Source organism: Microchirus variegatus, assembly GCF_963457635.1.
Source record: "Microchirus variegatus genome assembly, chromosome: 17".
Classification (NCBI taxonomy): domain Eukaryota; kingdom Metazoa; phylum Chordata; class Actinopteri; order Pleuronectiformes; family Soleidae; genus Microchirus; species Microchirus variegatus.
Genome location: NC_139818.1, coordinates 2,436,387 through 2,454,885, shown reverse-complemented (window position 1 = coordinate 2,454,885; position 18,499 = coordinate 2,436,387). Strand labels below are relative to the sequence as shown.

The following is an 18,499-nucleotide window of genomic DNA, read 5'->3' as shown; positions in this document are numbered from 1 at the left end:
CAGTTCTTTGGGAAAGGGTTTTTTCCAGTAAGAACCATTTTGATCCAGAGAACCCTTTAAACCCCCTTTCATGAATAAATTATTTTAAAATGGTTCTTGGTGAAACCCTCTAAATGGGTTCCAGGTGGAACCTTTATAAAAAGGTTTTACCTGGAGCCAAAAAGGGTTCTCTGAGGACACTTTTTATTTCTACGAGTCTACACTCTTAGAAATAAAAGTGCTAAGTAGAACCATATAAGGTTCTTCGGCTTGTCCTCAAAGGAGAACCATTTTGGCTCCAGGTAGAACCTTTTTATGAACCAAAGGTTCCTTTTGGAGGAACCCTTTTAAAACCCTTTATTCAGGAAAGGGGTTTTAAAGGGTTCTCTGGATCAAAATGGTTCTTACTGGAACCATTAGTGTTACCAAGAACCCTTGAAAAACTCCTTCTTCAGGAAAGGGGTTTTCCAGAAGCTAATGGTTCCAGGTAGAACCTCAGCCCTTGTAGAAGAACCCTTTTGGAACCCTTATTCCTAAGAGTGTAGGGTGAGTTGTCTTTCAACTGGAAGGGTGTAGGTTCAATTCCTGGCTCTGCTGGTCTATAGGTGTCCTTGAGCAAATACACTTAACCCCATGGTGAAGCAGCTCATTAAGACTAGAAAAAGCTCCATATACAGTAAATACAGACCATAATTGAGAAGTAAGAAGTAACAAAGACAGTTAGATGAAAATAAAGTAAAGTAAAACAACGTCAAGTACAGATATTGTACTTAAGTACAATAACAAAGTATTTGTACATTGTTACATGACAACACTGACACTGAGTAATGGAGTGTAAGAGAAATGCATTTTACCTTTTTTTTGACCCAGTCTCTTCTCTGGTCCAGAGGGAATCTTACAAATTGCCTTCTCCACACAAGCCTTCGTCGTCTCTGCTGATGAAGACGGTAAAGAACAACTTCAGTTTGTCAGCTCAGAGTTTTGTTAACGACGTAAAAACTCGCTGCAAATTTGTGAGAAGACACAAACTTCCATTTTGCCGACATCAGCACAGCATAAACAGACCCACACACACACACACACACACACACACACATATATATATATATATGTGTTACAACAGTTTTATTAGGATGAACACTTTGACAGTTTATCTCGTACGAATCAACACTGATTTACCGCAGCTACAAGTTCAGGCAGGCATAAAGTTGGCATTTCAGGGAAGGGGGAAAAAAAAGAGAAAAGAAAGAAAAAGATTTGCTTTCAGCAGCTGATGCAAGAGGAAAGCAAGAGATGAGAACATCCTAATAAGCATGTCTGGAAATATTCAGTGTCTGGCTGATTTAAAGGGCATCTAATGTGAAGTGGTCTTGAAAAGCTGGGCCCTGCTGTGCTCACTCTTCTGTTCTGATGCCAGAGTCGACCGAGCCGACGCGTTGGACTTGACCGACGCAGATGCAGAAGCTGTGTAATGTTTGTGTGTCTGTGGTCTGTGTGATTATCAAACGCTAGATCGCTGCTCAAAGAGGTTTTGATCGTTAAGGAAAAGAAGATAACGGGGGCCGAAAGTTCAAAAATGGTGTAAAAATGTGGCTCCGATTCGATCACGTTTGTTCTGAATTTGGCCGAGAGATGAAAAAGAGGGAAGCGACTGAAGCGATGAAACATCTGCACCAGAGGAAAACGCTGCATTTGTTGGACCATTTTTTTTGTGCAGAATATGATGCTGATTTCACGCCGCAATTAGACAGCTGTTAAACGCTTCATTATGGATCTACTCTACAGATGCACAGACTGTGCTGTTGATATTACTTTACTTTGATGGACATTAGGGCTGTAACGATACACAAACTCACGATTTGATACATTCCACGATTTTTTTTAAAATTTAAAAAACATTTTATTTAAACAACATTTACTTATATAACAACTTAAAGGTGAAGTAAGTAGTTTATAGTGCCATCTAGAGGAGAGGCTGAAATTTACAACAAAGAACTGCTCCTCTGCTCACCCCCTCCCTTCCCTGAGCGCTACGGTGTCCTCAGCCGGTCAAATGTCGTCCTCGTCGTCTTTCTCCATGTCAGCAGATGAGGTTCGTGAGGTGAGGGAGAGGGCGGAGCTACCGCAGCCGTAGCAGACGAAGCGGAGAGAGTGGAGGCGGGACTTCCGCTACAAGTAAAGAGACGCTTGATTTGTTCTCTCGCGTTTGTCCTTACAGGCTCCGGTAGAAACATGGCGTCTCTCTGCTAACAGTGTCAATGCAACCGCGGCCCGCGACCATGTTATTTTACATGACTTTTTGGAACACTACGAAAATGAAACAAAAACTATTATACAGCGACTAGACAATGCAGGAGCACATAATATGTATAAAAAAGTGGATTTTGGGTTATATAAACCCATAAATACTACACAGTGTCCCTTTGAACAACATTTACTTATATAGCAACTTAATGTAACATTTAATAACAAATATTTTGCAACACTGTGAACAGATTTGAACATAAATAAATAAATAAATAAATAACCAAAGATTTCCCTCTTTTCTGTAACAAAATAATACTGTTGAAAAATACAAAGTAAATGATCAATCAGACTGGGATTTGTCCCCAAAAGCATGCTGGGAAGTGTAGTTCTTCATGAGGAGGAGTTTTGTTCCAGTGGAAATAACTTGTTTTGATAAACAGCAAAGGTAGGACAACATTTCCGCTTGTATTTCTTGAAAGTCAGTTGTTGTTTTGCTCTTATTTTGGGGCTGGATCCGTGAATCTTGCTCGTAGAGTGATAAAAATCTGTGATCCATCTGTGTTTTAACTGTGTTTGGTGAACATAAGAATGGTTTATATGAGCTTTTAGCTGAGTTTCTGACCTTTCTGTGGGTATGCAGCATGTCTGTGTTTGTTAAAGTTAGATATGGTTTTAGGACGCTTTTGTCGCTGCGTCTCACGCTGCACTGCCCCCAATTAACGCGATAATTTGACACCCCTAATAAAAATAAGTTTGGTAGCACTAACAGCTCATATCATGTGGCTGACTGGAAAAACTGGCAGTTAGAAAGAGTGTTTCGCCATTCTGTTTTCTCACGCCACGAGACAAGTTCGTGGGTCTGAGTATCCCGATTTCGATACGCATATCGTTACAGCACTAATGGACGATATTGACGGCCACGTTGCAGATATACCAGATCACCACAGCGACTCAAACACTCACACTCGGTCTAAAGTCCCACCGTCGTTACGTGCTGTAGAATTCACTCCCTTTGCGTAATCACACCGCTGACATGAAACAGCATTTCTTTCTGGGATTTATCGGGGAAGAAAAAGTGCAGTTGAGCAGAAGCTGGAAAACCTCCATCAAAATTATATCTGTATGCACGGCCGCCTTCTCTGAATTCTGAGCAGGTTTTCCATTGCTGAAATTCCTGATGATCCGAGCTGGGTTTGTGCGTGCGCTGGGTGCTGATGTGACTGACAGAGCACTACGGCGGCAGAGGACATTTTGGGCTGAGGACTCTGGGTAATGAGGCTCTGTGTTACTGTGTGTGTGTGTGTGTGTGTGTGTGTGTGTGTGTGTGTGTGTCTTTGTGAGAACCAAAAAGATAGGGAGTGAGGATATTCTGGCTGGTCTTCACATCTTTAAAGCGGACCAAGACCAAAAGTTCCAATTAAGGCTGTTTTTAGTGTGTATCTGCGTGATTAGCTTGTTTACGAAGCCCTGAAGGTTCTAAACAAACAGTTCAGCCACTGCTGAGAACGCTGTGTTTTATTGTAATCTCGGGCTCAGCGAGATCTCTGAAAAAACCCGGTCCGGTTACGTAAACAGCGGTTCTCCTGAACAGCAGATCCTCCTGCTCCGGGCACTAGTCCGGGCACATCTGGTTGCGTACATCGAACCGCAGAAGAAGAATAACATCCGTTGTGGAGGTGTTTCACGAGCGACAGTGTCTTCTGACTCTGGGTCTGACTCCGGGTCAAATGTCGTCAAAGGGACTGCGGCGGGGAGTCGTGAAGAAGCTATTTTTAAACACTGTTAAAACAATGTTTTGATAATGAGGAGCAGTGCATCCACCGTTTCAGAGGGGGGAGCTGTGCTTCTGAGAGCTGGTGTGCTGAATATGTCACTTCCGGGTATTGGCCAATCACAATACCCGGAAGTGACAAGACAGTTGGGTAGCCGGGGGTGAGAGTTGAGTCTGAAATATCGCGGCTGGGAAACAGCGTCAGATTTTCAGAAGAGGATTTCTATCGGCTCGTTTCCAGCAACTAGGAGGTTTTTGACCATAAAAACAAGTTAATATATGTAAGTAGACCTCCATAACTAACATATATGTGCAACAGGACCACTCTATGTGAGCTTTAAAGGGTTTTTGTGGGGTTTTAGGGTTAGGGTTAGAAGTAATGGTTTGGGTAATAGTTAGGGTTAGGCATTTAATGATGCTTTAACGTTAGGGTCTATGTCCTCACTGCACATACTGCACAAACAAAACTTCTCCAAAACTACTTAATTAGGGTAATGCATACACTAACCCGAGCATAGACCCAATCCTAACCCACAAAACCAGATCTTAACCTCCCAAAAACCCTTTAAAGATGTGAGGACCAAAGAAAATGTCCTCACTCCCTATGGATTACAAATATGTTGGTCCTCACAAAGTTTCCATGACTTCAGAGGACATTACTACTGGCTTAATCCTAATCCTAACCCTGACCTTAACCTTAACCTCGGGCTAACTGTAAAACACCTTAAGATGTAGTCTTTTACGTTGACAAGTCCCACAAATAACATTCAATTTATTCTGTTCATGAAAACCAAACAGAGACAAAACACAAACAGCATCAACAACAACAACAGAAGTTACATTCTTCTGCCTTTTCTTTACAATATTACCCATAATTCTCTCTCTCAGGACAGAGGCTGAAGACTGACTGGGACGTAGAAGGCTTTAACCTGGGTTAAAGTGTCCTCAGTATAGCTCTTAGCCTTATCCCATCTCTAAGCCCAGATGATGGATGGTCCTGCATCAAGGTCAGGACAGAGGTCTTGTGCCCATATTAACTCGGCTCTTCCACTGATAGACTGTCAGACCCGGTGCGTCTGGAAGCCTCCCCGCGGCCCTGATGTAAACAACTGCAGCAACAGTGGCCGCGATGATGATGAGTGAGGGCAGCGACGCTAAACATACATCACGCGGACAAAATGTACACTGTCGGCATTTTCATGCTTTCATTACAACCTGTGGTTTGTGGTGTTTTAGTGCATCGTAATGCTGCGTTCGTCTTAAACAGGAAATGAGTTGAGTCAGGACTACAGTGGTTCCAGGGCTGGTGAGTAGACAAATCTGTATCTGTGAAGGTTCTCAGTCATTTACGTGGTAGTCATTTTCAGTGGTTAACTACTACTGTTTCACCTCATCCAAGAGGTTTTTACAGTGGAAGAACTCAGGTATTAAGGCCACATCCAAAAAAATACCGTTTCAGGTCAATTAAAACTCTGTTTCCATGTGGACGGCCCCTTAGCCTCTGTAGTCTGGATATCTGACCCTGTGAGGGTCAATATATAAAACAATGGTTCACTCCTGACCCAGTTCAGGTTCTTACAGTAATAAATTCATGGTGTGAAAAGGGGGATTGTTAGGGTCAGGACAATACTGTAGATAGCTGATTGTTGGAAGGTGACCATAATGAAAGGGGACAGCAGGGAACAGATACCAAAAATCCAGAAAGTCCATTTCTGTGCAGAGCTCTAGTGATCGCCTTCTTTGAGAACACAGTTACTGAAGTCTTGGCAGTCATTCTGGGCTCTTTAGACACATCTCACACCAGTCGTCTTGCTTCTCACTCCAGTTCTTGACACTTGGAAACGCTGCGATAACTTTGCATATCCTTCTCCGTGCTTTGTGAGCGTCAACAATCCTTTTTCTCAAGTCTAAACTCAACTGATTTTGGCACTATGCTTTCTCAAGTGACAGCTCAAACCCTCACTGAAGGTTTGAGGTAATCATGGAAGTATCCAAAATAAAGCTAGGATGTTTGTAAACCAGCAATTTGGGAAACAACCTTTAAAACAATGACATTTTCATAGGGGGGGGAGGGGGGACTCCACTGTATGCTTTACATGGACAAAAGACATGAAGTTTGGTCTGGCTTTGCCTGCACAGAGCACCTGTGTCTTCATGCTCCACTGCCAGATTTAAAAGACAGACTGTTGCTCTGTTCCTCGCCGAGGTCTCTGGAAGGTGAACGGTAATTGCTGAGGGAGGATTTAGTCTGATGATGGAACAAAGCACCCGTTTTGTTTTACTGACTCTTAAACCCCCGAGACGAAGCACGACTTCAGACGTGAACTTTGCACACGAATGCCACCGGCTCCAGGGTTAAGCTCGGTATGAACAGCACGATTTTGGACTTTGGTCCGTCCCAGACGAACGACGTCCAATCCTGGCAATTTGTTTGATTGAGTCTCGTCAAGAGTCACTTTCAAGCTCTACGTGAAGGGTTTTGACCAGTGTTGTGCAAAAGGTTAACTAGAAATAGACGCGCGTGACGTCACGTTTACGTGCCGCGACACCGAAGTCCAGGCACCGTTTACCAGTTAGCTCCGTTAGCTGCATCAGCTTCTTTTAGCGCCGTTAGCGCGCCTACAGTCGAACTGGAGCGGTCTGTTTATTAGACGAAAAGAGCAGCGCTACAAATAACCAGCGTACCTGTGTACTGCGTATGTGTGCCTCTGTTGTTAAAGTTTAGCGTTACTTCACAGACTCATTTTAACGTTACGGAGTCGTAAACATGACGTCACTCGCGTCTTTTCCCAGTCATTCGTCATGGAAACGTATCGTGCGTTTGACAGCACTAGTTTTGACCATATATTTCTTCCTACCGCTGTAATTTTTTACGCTTTCCTTGTGCGTCCTCTTCCGTGTTGACGTCCAGGTAGATCGACGTAACTTCTCCGTAGCTGGCAAAGACGTTAGTCTGATTGGATCTCTTCTTCTTCTACTCTTCCGATTGATTCCCTTCCCAGTTCATCGTCATTACCTTGTTTAAGAAGCCCTGAAGGTTCTAAACAAACAGTTCAGCCACTGCTGAGAACGCTGTGTTTTATTGTAATCTCGGGCTCAGCGAGATCCCGCTCTGAACCCGGTCCGGTTACGTAAACAGCGGTTCTCCTGAACAGCAGATCCTCCTGCTCCGGGCACTAGTCCGGGCACATCCGGTTGCGTACATTGAACCGCAGAAGAAGAATAACGTCCGTTGTGGAGGTGTTTCACGAGCGACAGTGTCTTCTGACTCTGGGTCTGACTCCGGGTCAAAGGTCGTCAAAGGGACTGCGGCGGGGAGTCGTGAAGAAGCTATTTTTAAACACTGTTAAAACAATGTTTTGATAATGAGGAGCAGTGCATCTACTGTTCCAGAAGGGGGAGCTGTGCTTCTGAGAGCTGGTGTGCTGATTATGTCACTTCCGGGTACTGGCCAATCACAAGACAGTCTGTCTTCTCAGGCGAGATTAATGTGTGAAATAGTGCGGCTGATAAGTGCTTCAAAAAGGAGGGAATTTCTATCGGCTCGTTTCCAGCAACTAGGAGGTTTTTGACCATACAAACAAGTTAATGTATGTAAGTAGACCTCCATAACTAACATATATGTGCAACAGGACCACTCTATGTGAGCTTTAAGTGTAATTTCGACTTGATTTTTATTCACGTAAATCCTCGTTTTCGGTAAAACACGGTCGTTGACCCCGAGTCTGTGGGAGCCTCGGTTACGAGACTCTCTTGTTGCTGACTCATGAGCTGTATTATCGTTCCCGTGACATCATGGTGGGAGTGTTGGCTCTTTAAAGTCTGACCACAGAGTGGGCGAACTGTGACAGACGACTTAAACAGGATTCTTTCACTCTGACTTCATCGTGCAGTCGGTAAACTCCAAACAGATCTCTCCCACTGTTTTGACTTGTGTTCACTGGGCTATAACAGGTACACGGCGTCGATGCTGAATCAAAACAGACAACCAGCAGAGTCCTGAACACTCTGAGGAGATGACGCCTTCACTGGTGTGATTTAGAAAGACAAACCAAAAAAATAACAGTGTAATATAACGGGCTGTCTTGTCCTGTTGTCGATCACACAGACAGAATCTCAGCCCCTGACCAGCATTGTTTGTGGAGAAGAAAGCTATCAGAGGATCTACACGAGATTAGAGTTGCCAACTGTTCCCTCTGCAGCTTCCTGTTTTGCCGCAGGAAATCTTTTGGCAGGAGAAAAGAAAGGTACAGTACAGCACAGATCTGACTCAGTTAACCCCGTCCTCTCCCCTCAACACTCGACAAAAGAGTTGTAGTGGGACTATTTTCTGCTTTCTTTATATTTAAGACATAAATCAACCAACAAAATCATCCCCAAACAAACCCTCAAGAGTCCTTACGTCTTCTAATGACAAACATTTTTGTGATTTGATGGAAAAACATCTTGAAATCAGGAGGTTTTTTTTACTGATTTTTCCAAAAGAGAAGAATTAAACAATAGATTTGTCAAATCTAACATGACAGTTGGAAACCTCTCTCGCTCCATATTGTTAGACATTGTTGAGACATGATATTTTCTAATCATCCACAATTCTGAATCGATTCATAATCATTCGATTTTTTTTTTTTTTTTTTTTTCTATTTTGAAAAACCACACAAAACCCCAGTTTGTGTTATTTGTTTACAGTTTATTTTTGTAACTTCTGGGAGAAAAAGGCAGCTAGCTTAAGCTTTTATTTATGCTAAAGTTATTTTTTGTACAGTAAGTAAGTTTTTATTTGTTTTGAATGAATAAATGTTAACTTTTGTCTTAAGTTTGCCTTTGTGTGATCACATCATCACATTATCTTATACAAACTCTATTGTTTTGATGCCGTAATTTGCCTTAACACACTATGCATTGTATCAATTTTTTAATCGAGAATCGTATGAATCGAATCGGTTGAATCGAGAATCCATTTTCAATCGAATCGTGAGCCACCCAAAGATTCACATCCCTAATATTTTCCATCTTTCACTTTCACTTATTCACCACTGCTATTTATCACACTTTGAATTTTCAGAAGAAGAATCAGAAGCTGATGAGAAGCAACAAAGAATCAAAAATAAAGAATCTTGAATTGTCAGATTAAACTGCAGACATGGAGACAGCGTCAGATACATTAACTGTGTGAACTCTCTTCTCCACCATCATCCATCTCTATCATCTCTCTTTGTTCATCCCACCTCCTCCACCACCACCTCCTCCTCTACTTTCCTACCATCTAAATTGCAGATGGCAGCAGTGCCGACTGCCAGAGGAGCTCCTCGATGTCATTAGAGCTGACCCTGTGGATTAACTATAGGAGAGAGAGGCAGTGTGTGTAGAAACTATACGGATCAATAACAGCAGCTAATCCTCTGGGTTCTTTGACTTCACTTTGGATTTGGGTCTGACTTATACTCTCTACTGTCGTTTACGCCTTTCTCGCACACAGATGAAACATTAAAAGTGGGTAAGAGGGCTGTTACTGAATATGTGGGATACAGTCAAACAAGTTCAAGCTGGAGAGAAGAATATGATAAATTTTACTGAATTTTTTACTGAAAATCCATGAGTAGATACAACTGCCCAGAGGTGGAAAAAGTACTAAAATATTGTACTCAAGTAAAAGTACCAATACTTTGATGAATTATTACTCAAGTAGAAGTAAAAGTAGTCATCTGTAAATGTACTCAAGTAGAAGTAAAAAGTAGTTCATTTGAAATGTACTTTAAGTAAAAGTTACTTAGTTACTTTGCGTGTGGTGTGAGGGTAGTAGAAATATGACAAGGTCAGAAATCCAAAACTATTTTGGAGCGACACAGGATATGACGTCACTTTTGGCCACGCCCCCTATGTTGACGCACCAGTGCTGGTGATAATCACATCATCATTGGTCTGGTTCTGCTGTATATTTTCCCTCCTGTACGTCTTCATTGTGATGAATTTTTATTTTTACTCAGTAACGGATAGGATTTATAAAGTGACTAAGTACAATACTTGAGTCAATACGTACTCAAGTAAAATACAAAATCCGGATTTTAAATTGTACTGAAAAAATACAAAAAACACAAAAAAAGTATTCAATACAGTAACTTGAGTAAATGTATATCGTTACTTTCCACCTCTGCAACTGCCGTCCTCTATGTACCAGGGGTCTCAAACTAAAATGACCCGGGGGCCACTTAGATTTTCGTCACCATATATCACAATAATGATATTTATTTCATAGAGTTTACAATAAAAATGTACTTATGAGGTAAAATGAATCTGTCATTTGATGGGGGGGCCACAGGTTTGAGACCTTTGGTGTGAGATAAATGGATGTTGTCCTCTAAATCCCTTCTTAAGCCAACCACCAAATGAGTATATACTGTAGCCAGAGGAAGTATTTGCATATTTTCCCACTTCAAGAAACATTTTCCTGCAGAGTCAATGTTCTCAATGTCTAGTTTCCGCTCTTCTCCAATAGAACGTGATCTAATTTCTGTGAAATAACGACAATAAAGTACAACACGTGAGTGTGATTGACAACTGGCATAGTCCAATAGGAGCCTGGTTGCAGGTGATGCATCTGAACCTCTGCTTTCAAACGACTGTGGAGGCTTCAAAAATAAAAAGTTCAGATTCTTCTGAGCGATGTCATGAGTCATGACTGAATATCTCTGAGATAAAGAGATGGACGAGTATAAAAGTATAAAAACTAACCTCGTCAGGACCTGTAGTCCTGATGGAGACCAGATCCTGCATTGATGAAATGTGACATTTGGGTTTGTCATATAAATCAATTCATGTCTGCAGAAACACACACACACACACACACACACACACACACACACACACACACACACACACACACACACACACACACACACACACACACACACACACACACACACACACACACACACACACACACACACACACACACACACACACACGGTTTGATGGTTCTGCACAATGCACTCGGAGCGTCATAATTAGGTATTTGGTGCCATCTAGTGGTTGGACTGAAAGTGTTGAATTTAACTCTTCATTAATGCTCTGCAATCAAGAAATCTGTAAGTTTCACCTTTTTTCACCGTTTTAACTTTTACTTCTACTTCTTATTTTTAATCTGTATTAGATAAACAGAAATAATCCATCATTTAAACGTCATGGCTTTGTTTTATTCCTTATAAACAACACTCCTAAAATAAAATGTTCATATTATACAGCTATTTAAAACCGAATAACAAAACATGGAAAAAAAATGTTTTTCATTAATATATATTATAGAATTACAGTAAATGTGTGAGTGTGTGGCAACGCCCAATGACTGCTCCTCCCGCACATGCGCAGACTGCTCCAGCTCTTGTTTTGTTTGGTAAGAAAGTGCGACTCTGCACACGCGCGCGCGCAGTTTGGAGGAGAAGAAGAAGAAAACAAACCCGAGGCTGAAGGTTTTGTCCGCGCGCCTTCGCCACGATGTTCAGCTCCACCTTCAAGAACTTCAACATCAACTTCAACGCCGTGAACGAGCAGAACACGGTCACGGCGGGTGACGTCATCTCGGGACACTTCTCCTTCGAGCTCGCGAAGCCCACGAGGATCAGCGCGATCACCGTGACTGTGACAGGCAAGGCGAACGTGCACTGGTCCACGGGAGGAAAGAACAAGAGGCACTACTATGGACAACTGGAGTTCTTCAAACTCAAGCGCGTCATCGTGCAAGGAGACAATGGTGTGTGTGTGTGTCAATCATGATGTGATTGATTGACAGTTCACTCACTCTCTCTTTCCCTCACAGCTGTCGGTGGCGACATGAAACTTGAGCCTGGCAAACACATGTATCCGTTTACATGTCAGCTACCTGATGGGTGTGTATTATCATCTCATTCAACAACTGATATACTTGTTTCTTACAAAACATGAAACACTTTTTCAAATCCCAAAACAAACAAACGAACGAAAGCCACAATTCCTATGGAAAGGGATAATTGCACCAAGACAGGATTCTTATTCTTTTCTTTACCAATAGTTCCTGCTCTGGCTTCAGGTTCCAAACGAGCTGAGCCGATTGTAAACCGTTCCCTCAGTTTAGTAATCTGTTCCCCTCAGTTTAGTAAACCGTGGGAATACTTTATTACTTTAAGCAATTTAAATTTTTTCCACACCTGACCCTAGCAGGGCTCCGTAGTCATGAGTACGACATGGGACACGAGAATCAAATCGAACAATACCGAACTGTAGATCAGTTAAAAGACTTGTCCTGAAAACATGCGTTCAACTCTAACATTTAGCAAAGGAAATGCACTGTGAAAGACCGAAAGGGTTTTCCAGAAGCAAATGTTTCCAGGTAGAACCTCAGCCCTTGTAGAAGAACCCTTTTGGAACCCTTATTTCTAAGAGTGTAGTGTGTGTCTCTAACCCAAGTTAGAGCTATTAAAGTTTTAAAACAATAACAAACCAAGACCAATGGGCAGAGTCCGGCAGATGAAAACCACAGCTCTGTCATATTCAGAAAAAGAGATGGTTGTTTGTGATTCTGTCAAAGACGACACAGATAACTGACGTCACGTCTCAGTCTCTGCTCTGTTCTGTTGGCAAGTTTATTGACCTTTATTTTCTTCTTCTGCTGTTTTTCTGACTGCTGTCCATCAATGCAGAGACTTCCCGTCTTCTTTCAAAGGGGTTCATGGACAGATCGAGTACAGCATGTTGGTGAGCATCAGCAGATCCTGGCGTTTGACCAAGGACTTTGAGACAAAGCTGAACTTTGTGCACCACTTCAACACCACCCAGCCGGACCTGAGGGTAAAGTCATTATTCTGCCTTCTTTAAATTAGAAACATGATATTGAGAGACACAAACCTAACAACTCGGTATAGAGAAGCTGAAAATGACGAATCACAAAGGCCATAATTTGTCTACCAAAGATTATAGTTTAACTCTTTATTTACTGACAGAATAACAGAGGATGCAACTTCATCTTCGGTCGTCTCACGTGATAATCGAAATCGCAGCAACACTAATTCTACTCCTACGACCTGTTTATTTTTAAGTGGAGAACAGTTTACTAGTTTACTTTAGTTATCCATCCGTCCATTTTCCAAATATAACAAAGCAATTAAAAAAATGATCAGAACTGATTTTTACGCTCGCTGTTGAAATGATGTCCATTGGTGTATGTGTTGTATCATTTATTTGTAATTCCACTGCACCCCCATCACTAATGTTGGTTTTACCCATTCAAAGGCTCCTCTCTCAGGAACCAATCAAAAGACACTGTGCTGCCTGTGGTGCGCCTCACCTCCCATCGCAATGACGGTCACCATAGCAAAGAAAGCCTTTGTTCCTGGTACTGTATCATCCGTCCTTCCATTACACCATCCATCCATCCATCCCATTTGATCTTGTGTTAAAGATAATTGAAAGTACTTATAGAGAGAAAATTACTGCCAAAACTGCCCAGTTTTCCCACAATGTGAATCCAGATCATCACAAATCTCCTCCTTCACTCATAACCTACATCCAACCTACAAACACAACCTCCCAGACGGACGCAGCAAGAGAAACCTTCTCCAACCTGGAAATGATGATGATGATGATGTTCTCCAATGTCTTGTTTTGTCCACAAACCAAAAATAATTCCGAAATTTAGAAATTCCCAGTAATAACCACATCCGTACTCTGTGTCTGTTCCTCCTTCAGGTGAAACCGTGAAAATTATGTGCGAATTCAGTAACGAATCATCTCGAACTGCCACGCCCAACGTGAAGCTGATCCAGAAGCACGATTACTACACCAACAACAAGGTCAGCACAAGGATGTACCTCAAGACCCTGGAGTCGATTACCGATCGGCCCATCAGTGCCAGGACCAGCTGTGTGCAGACTGACGTCATGCTCACTATTCCCTCGTCTGTCGCGCTCACCATCGATAACTGCAGCATCCTGGTGCTGAGTTATTGGATTAAGGTTGGTACAGTTGTTGTTTGGAGTTGTTTTTTTTCCCTTCAGTGTAGTTTGATTGTCAGGTTCCTTGGTCTACTTCTACTCTCTGGTGTTACTCTCCTGTAAGATCTCATTTGGTCATTCCTAAAGAGAGGTTTAACCTCTTCTTCACGGTTGCTCCCGGTACCGGGGGCAGCGTCGGATGCAGCGACAAAAGCGGCATAAAACTAGGGATACACCGATTGCCATTTTTGGGGCCGATTCCGATTTCCGATTTTTCAAGAAGTTTGACCTGCCGATACCGATTTTAGCCGATTCCGATTTCAATTTTTTAAACCACTTTTCAGCATACAGAAAGATATATATTTTTGCATCTTTTCTCTTTAATAGAACATTTTAACATAGAAATACTATCAGTTCACATCCAATATCCAACTAAAAATACAAAACGTATCACTTTAAGATAGAAATACTATCAGTTCACATCCAATATCCAACTAAAAATACAAAACGTATCACTTTAAGATAGAAGTATATATAAAAATACAAAAACAATTGTCATGATACATTAATACGGAAGCGTATTGCATTCACTTGAAAAAAAAAAAAATCCTGTTTTTCTCACTAATTAATTTTCAGTTTGATTTTTTGAATAATCTTTTTTCTGTTTTTCTGACTAATATTTTTTTCCCCTGTTTTTCTGTCTAATTATTTTCCTGTTTTTCGGAGTAATTTCTTTTCAGTTTTTCGGAGTCATTTTTTTTTCTGTTTTTCGTGCAAATTTTTTTCCCCTGTTTTACGGAGTAATTTTTTTCTGAGTTTAGAGAGCATTTGAAATAATAAACACATTCACTCCTTTATTGAGAGTTCGATTTATAACAACATGGATGGCTTGTTTAGTTTAATCAAGTTTTACTTTGATCTGGGTTTAAGACACTGGGAGATAGTCCTGTCTTTAAATCACATAGATGGTATTATCATTAGTTTGTCGACTTTACGCAGGCACCTGAGGACTTTGCGGTTGTTTTAATTGACCCGCTACGGTAGATCATTTATGAGGCATGTATGTGCGGGAAGGAGTCACCATATGTGTATGCATGGATGTATATCCATGGGTGTATGGGAGTCACTTGCAGGTTGGAGGTTCTCGCGAGAGTTCTCGATAATTCAGAAAAAAAATTACTCTGAAAAACAGGGAAAAAAGATTTGCACGAAAAACAGAAAAAATATTAGTCAGAAAAACAGAAAAAAGATTATTCAAAAAATCAAACCGAAAATTAATTAGTGAGAAAAACAGGATTTTGACAAACAAACAAATGCTGATCAAAAGTTTTGTGCAAGTGATTTAAGATCCTGACTCTTGTCCCAAATATGACAGGCTTCGTTCAGTGATTGAAACAAATATATAAACATTAATGAAACGTTTACATGCAGAGCGCTCACTCGCAAAGCAGACAGCAGCGGCGCAGCACCGCCACAGCGCTGCGGGTGCGGGGATGTTGTGTAATCAAATACACCGGCACGGCCGTATATTAAAAATTCATATCATAACGGAAAAAAAACAGTATTCAGTGTGAACCGGTATACCGCCCAGCCCTACACTCTACTACATGTGCGTGTAGTCACGTGCACGTGTGTTGCTGATGCTGCGCTATGCGGGAGCATTTGATCGGCTTATTAAAATCGGAATATTCTGACTGATCGGCCGGTCACCGATTTCGGCCGATCACGTGAAAATCGGCCGATTCCGATCACTGGCCGATTAATCGGTGCATCCCTACATAAAACCATATCTAACTTAAACAAACACAGACATGCTGCATACCCACAGAAAGGTCAGAAACTCAGCTAAAATCACATATAAACCATTCGTATGTTCACAAAACACAGTTAAAACACCGAGCGCACACATTGAAAAGCGGCACCGGAGCGTCAGCATGATTATGTGAACAAAAAAAAACAGAGGAGAATCCACAGATTCCAGCGGTACCATTTTTATCACTCTACGACCAAGATTCTTTTTATACCAATTGTGACACGTTAATAAAATTAAATGGGTTTTTAATAATTTGGTACCTAAGAAATCTTAAATGGCACAGATGGTGCCAAACTGTGCCAAAAGAGAGAACGCCTAGACATCTCTTTACTAAAACCTCTGTAACTTTACTCTGCTTCACTTCAACAGCATCAGACTTTGCACAGCTCATGTCCACGTTGTTACGTGACCTCCATGTGTTTTTAAGCTCATACTGCATATTTTGCATATTCTGCATATTTTAAAGGTGATATTTGCTTTAAACCGAATATTTTTTTAGACAAGAGAAAAAAATCCTTCATTTATGCTGTGTTCCATGTGCATTTACTCTGACACAGTGGCATCTACAATTAAACTTACAGCAATCTCACAAGTGTTATCTTTATTTTGATACCAAGATAATCCACATAGAGCTTGTAACTGCAGAGGTTTACTCTATTTAGTTTGGGCATGTCATTTTCGAGCAGGGACTCCAAAAAGAGGGTCAGGGAAGAAGTGGTTAAGGTGTTAACGCAGTTCATTTGTAAAAACATGTAGATGATCTGATTTGTGTCCTCCTGCAGGTGAGCCTGAGTGTCTGCTGCTCCAGAGACCTGACAGTTATGTGTCCCATCATTCTGTGTGACACTCCTGTTTACGCTCAACCATCGCTTTATTCGTGAGTACATCGACAGGATGCCAGAGTGAGAAGTACTCTAAGGATACGGAACGATCGAAGGAAAAGACCGAGTCTAAGGGCGCTTCCACACCTATAGTTCGATTGCTTTGGTCTGCGCAACAAACAGACGTGGGTTCGGTTTGCGTTTCACATATGCAGAGTTCTAAACGAACCGAAATAGACCGCGAAGACAATCGGCACCGGAAACCAGACTAACCCCCAATTTCCACCTTACGCGGAATGTAAGCGCCACGATCACCGTTCTGATCGCTGCCACGATAATCAATGTGAGCATTTCCACCGGGCGCGCCATGGCTTCTTGTGTGAATACGTTGTTTATACTCAGGCGTGCGCACAGATGCGTTTATACTCAATGCGTTGGGTTAACGGGCAGCACCCAGTGGAAATATGGGGTAATCCCGTATCTCATCACATAGCCATAATGCATTAAACTAGACCGATTCGTCCCATTTGGTTTGGTTGCTTTCACACCAGAGGAACCGTATCAAAGTAAGGTGGATAAAACGGTCCGGTTCATTTGCACCAAAGTACTGAGATTACATTCACACCGAACCGAACCAAGGGACCAAGCACGTTTGGTGCGCACCAAATACTGTAGGTGTGAAAGCACCCTAAAAGGACCAATGAAATAGCAAATGAAGAAACGTCTAACAGAGTGGTGCAAGACACGACTAGCACCTACACGTACACAGTTATTCCAGTGTGGCTGTCCAAATCAAGTAAACCAGAGAATTAATTTCTTGTTTATGCACTTCCGGATAACCAAAGTGACGCCAACGTTTATCTTGCATGAAAAGGCAGAAACTCTGGACGCACAGAAGGAGCCTGTGCAATTAAAGCTCTCCACGGGCTGCAGGTCAGAGGTTTTTACTTGTTTAACAAAATCTCACTCCCAGTAACAGATATACGAGAGAGTTAATTCCGGCCAATCTAAAACTACTTGACCTTTTCCAGAAGTTCTCTATCTGGACAAGGTTGGTCAAAGCCATTGCTTGGCGTTTGCAACGTATTAAAGAGATTAAAGAGTTGGATTAAAGAAAGGATGCAGCAGAACTCACTTATCATATGCATTGTACAAAGAGCAACCTTCTCTGAGGAAATCCAAAGTCTGCGATGCAAGGACACAACAACCAAAGATACGGCCAACAGGCCGCACAAAGTGAATCCCTGTCTCCACTCGCAGAAGACGGAGAAACAGGAGATATGTTTGAGGGGAGTTACAATAAGTGTGTTTAAAGTGTCGTCAGTGTTGCTTATGGACAAAAGCATGGATGAAATGTTAAAAATCCACTTGGAACTGCCTTTAATCGTCACACTGCCATATTCCGTACAGTTATTACTGCGTTTGTGTTCTTGTGTCCGTTATTGTCGATGTTCAAAGGTCACTAAAGGTCAAATATGTTACAGTTTGAATGTTGTTAGTATTTAATCCAGAGCATTTATGTACGAGGGATGGGATAATACTTGATTTTTATCATGCATTGTGATCAAAAACACCCACATTTAATTCTTCACATCAAACCTACATTAATGTTCTACCACTCTTAACCCAAGGGTGAAGCCACATTGAAGTGCCACAAGGGGGAGCTTTGCATCTCTGTAATCAATGACCTTATGATGTATAATTATCAAAAATTATCAAGGAAAATATATATTTTTTTTTACTAATTTTAAGTGTTTAAAACGTCGTGAATGTATATATTATAATTATCATTAATAAATTATACATTACTAAATGTCTTGCTTCAGAATTCCAGTACATGTGGTCACGCCCCCTGGCTGCAGCACATGTATGTTTGTGTGTGTGTGTGTGCGCGCGCTGCTCCTCC

The 18,499-nt window shown here is 41.6% G+C and overlaps 1 protein-coding gene across 1 annotated transcript; it reads left to right on the top strand.

The window, feature by feature from the left end:
- Window positions 1–11,430: 11,430 nt before the first annotated feature.
- Window positions 11,431–18,385, top strand: LOC310939232 (arrestin domain-containing protein 3-like). Its single transcript, XM_083903922.1, has 6 exons — window positions 11,431–11,744; window positions 11,811–11,880; window positions 12,670–12,817; window positions 13,259–13,361; window positions 13,715–13,980; window positions 16,555–18,385. The coding sequence occupies exons 1-6, from the start codon at window positions 11,489–11,491 to the stop codon at window positions 16,651–16,653; spliced, it is 942 nt and encodes a 313-aa protein (XP_083760048.1). The 5' UTR covers window positions 11,431–11,488; the 3' UTR covers window positions 16,654–18,385.
- Window positions 18,386–18,499: the final 114 nt, after the last annotated feature.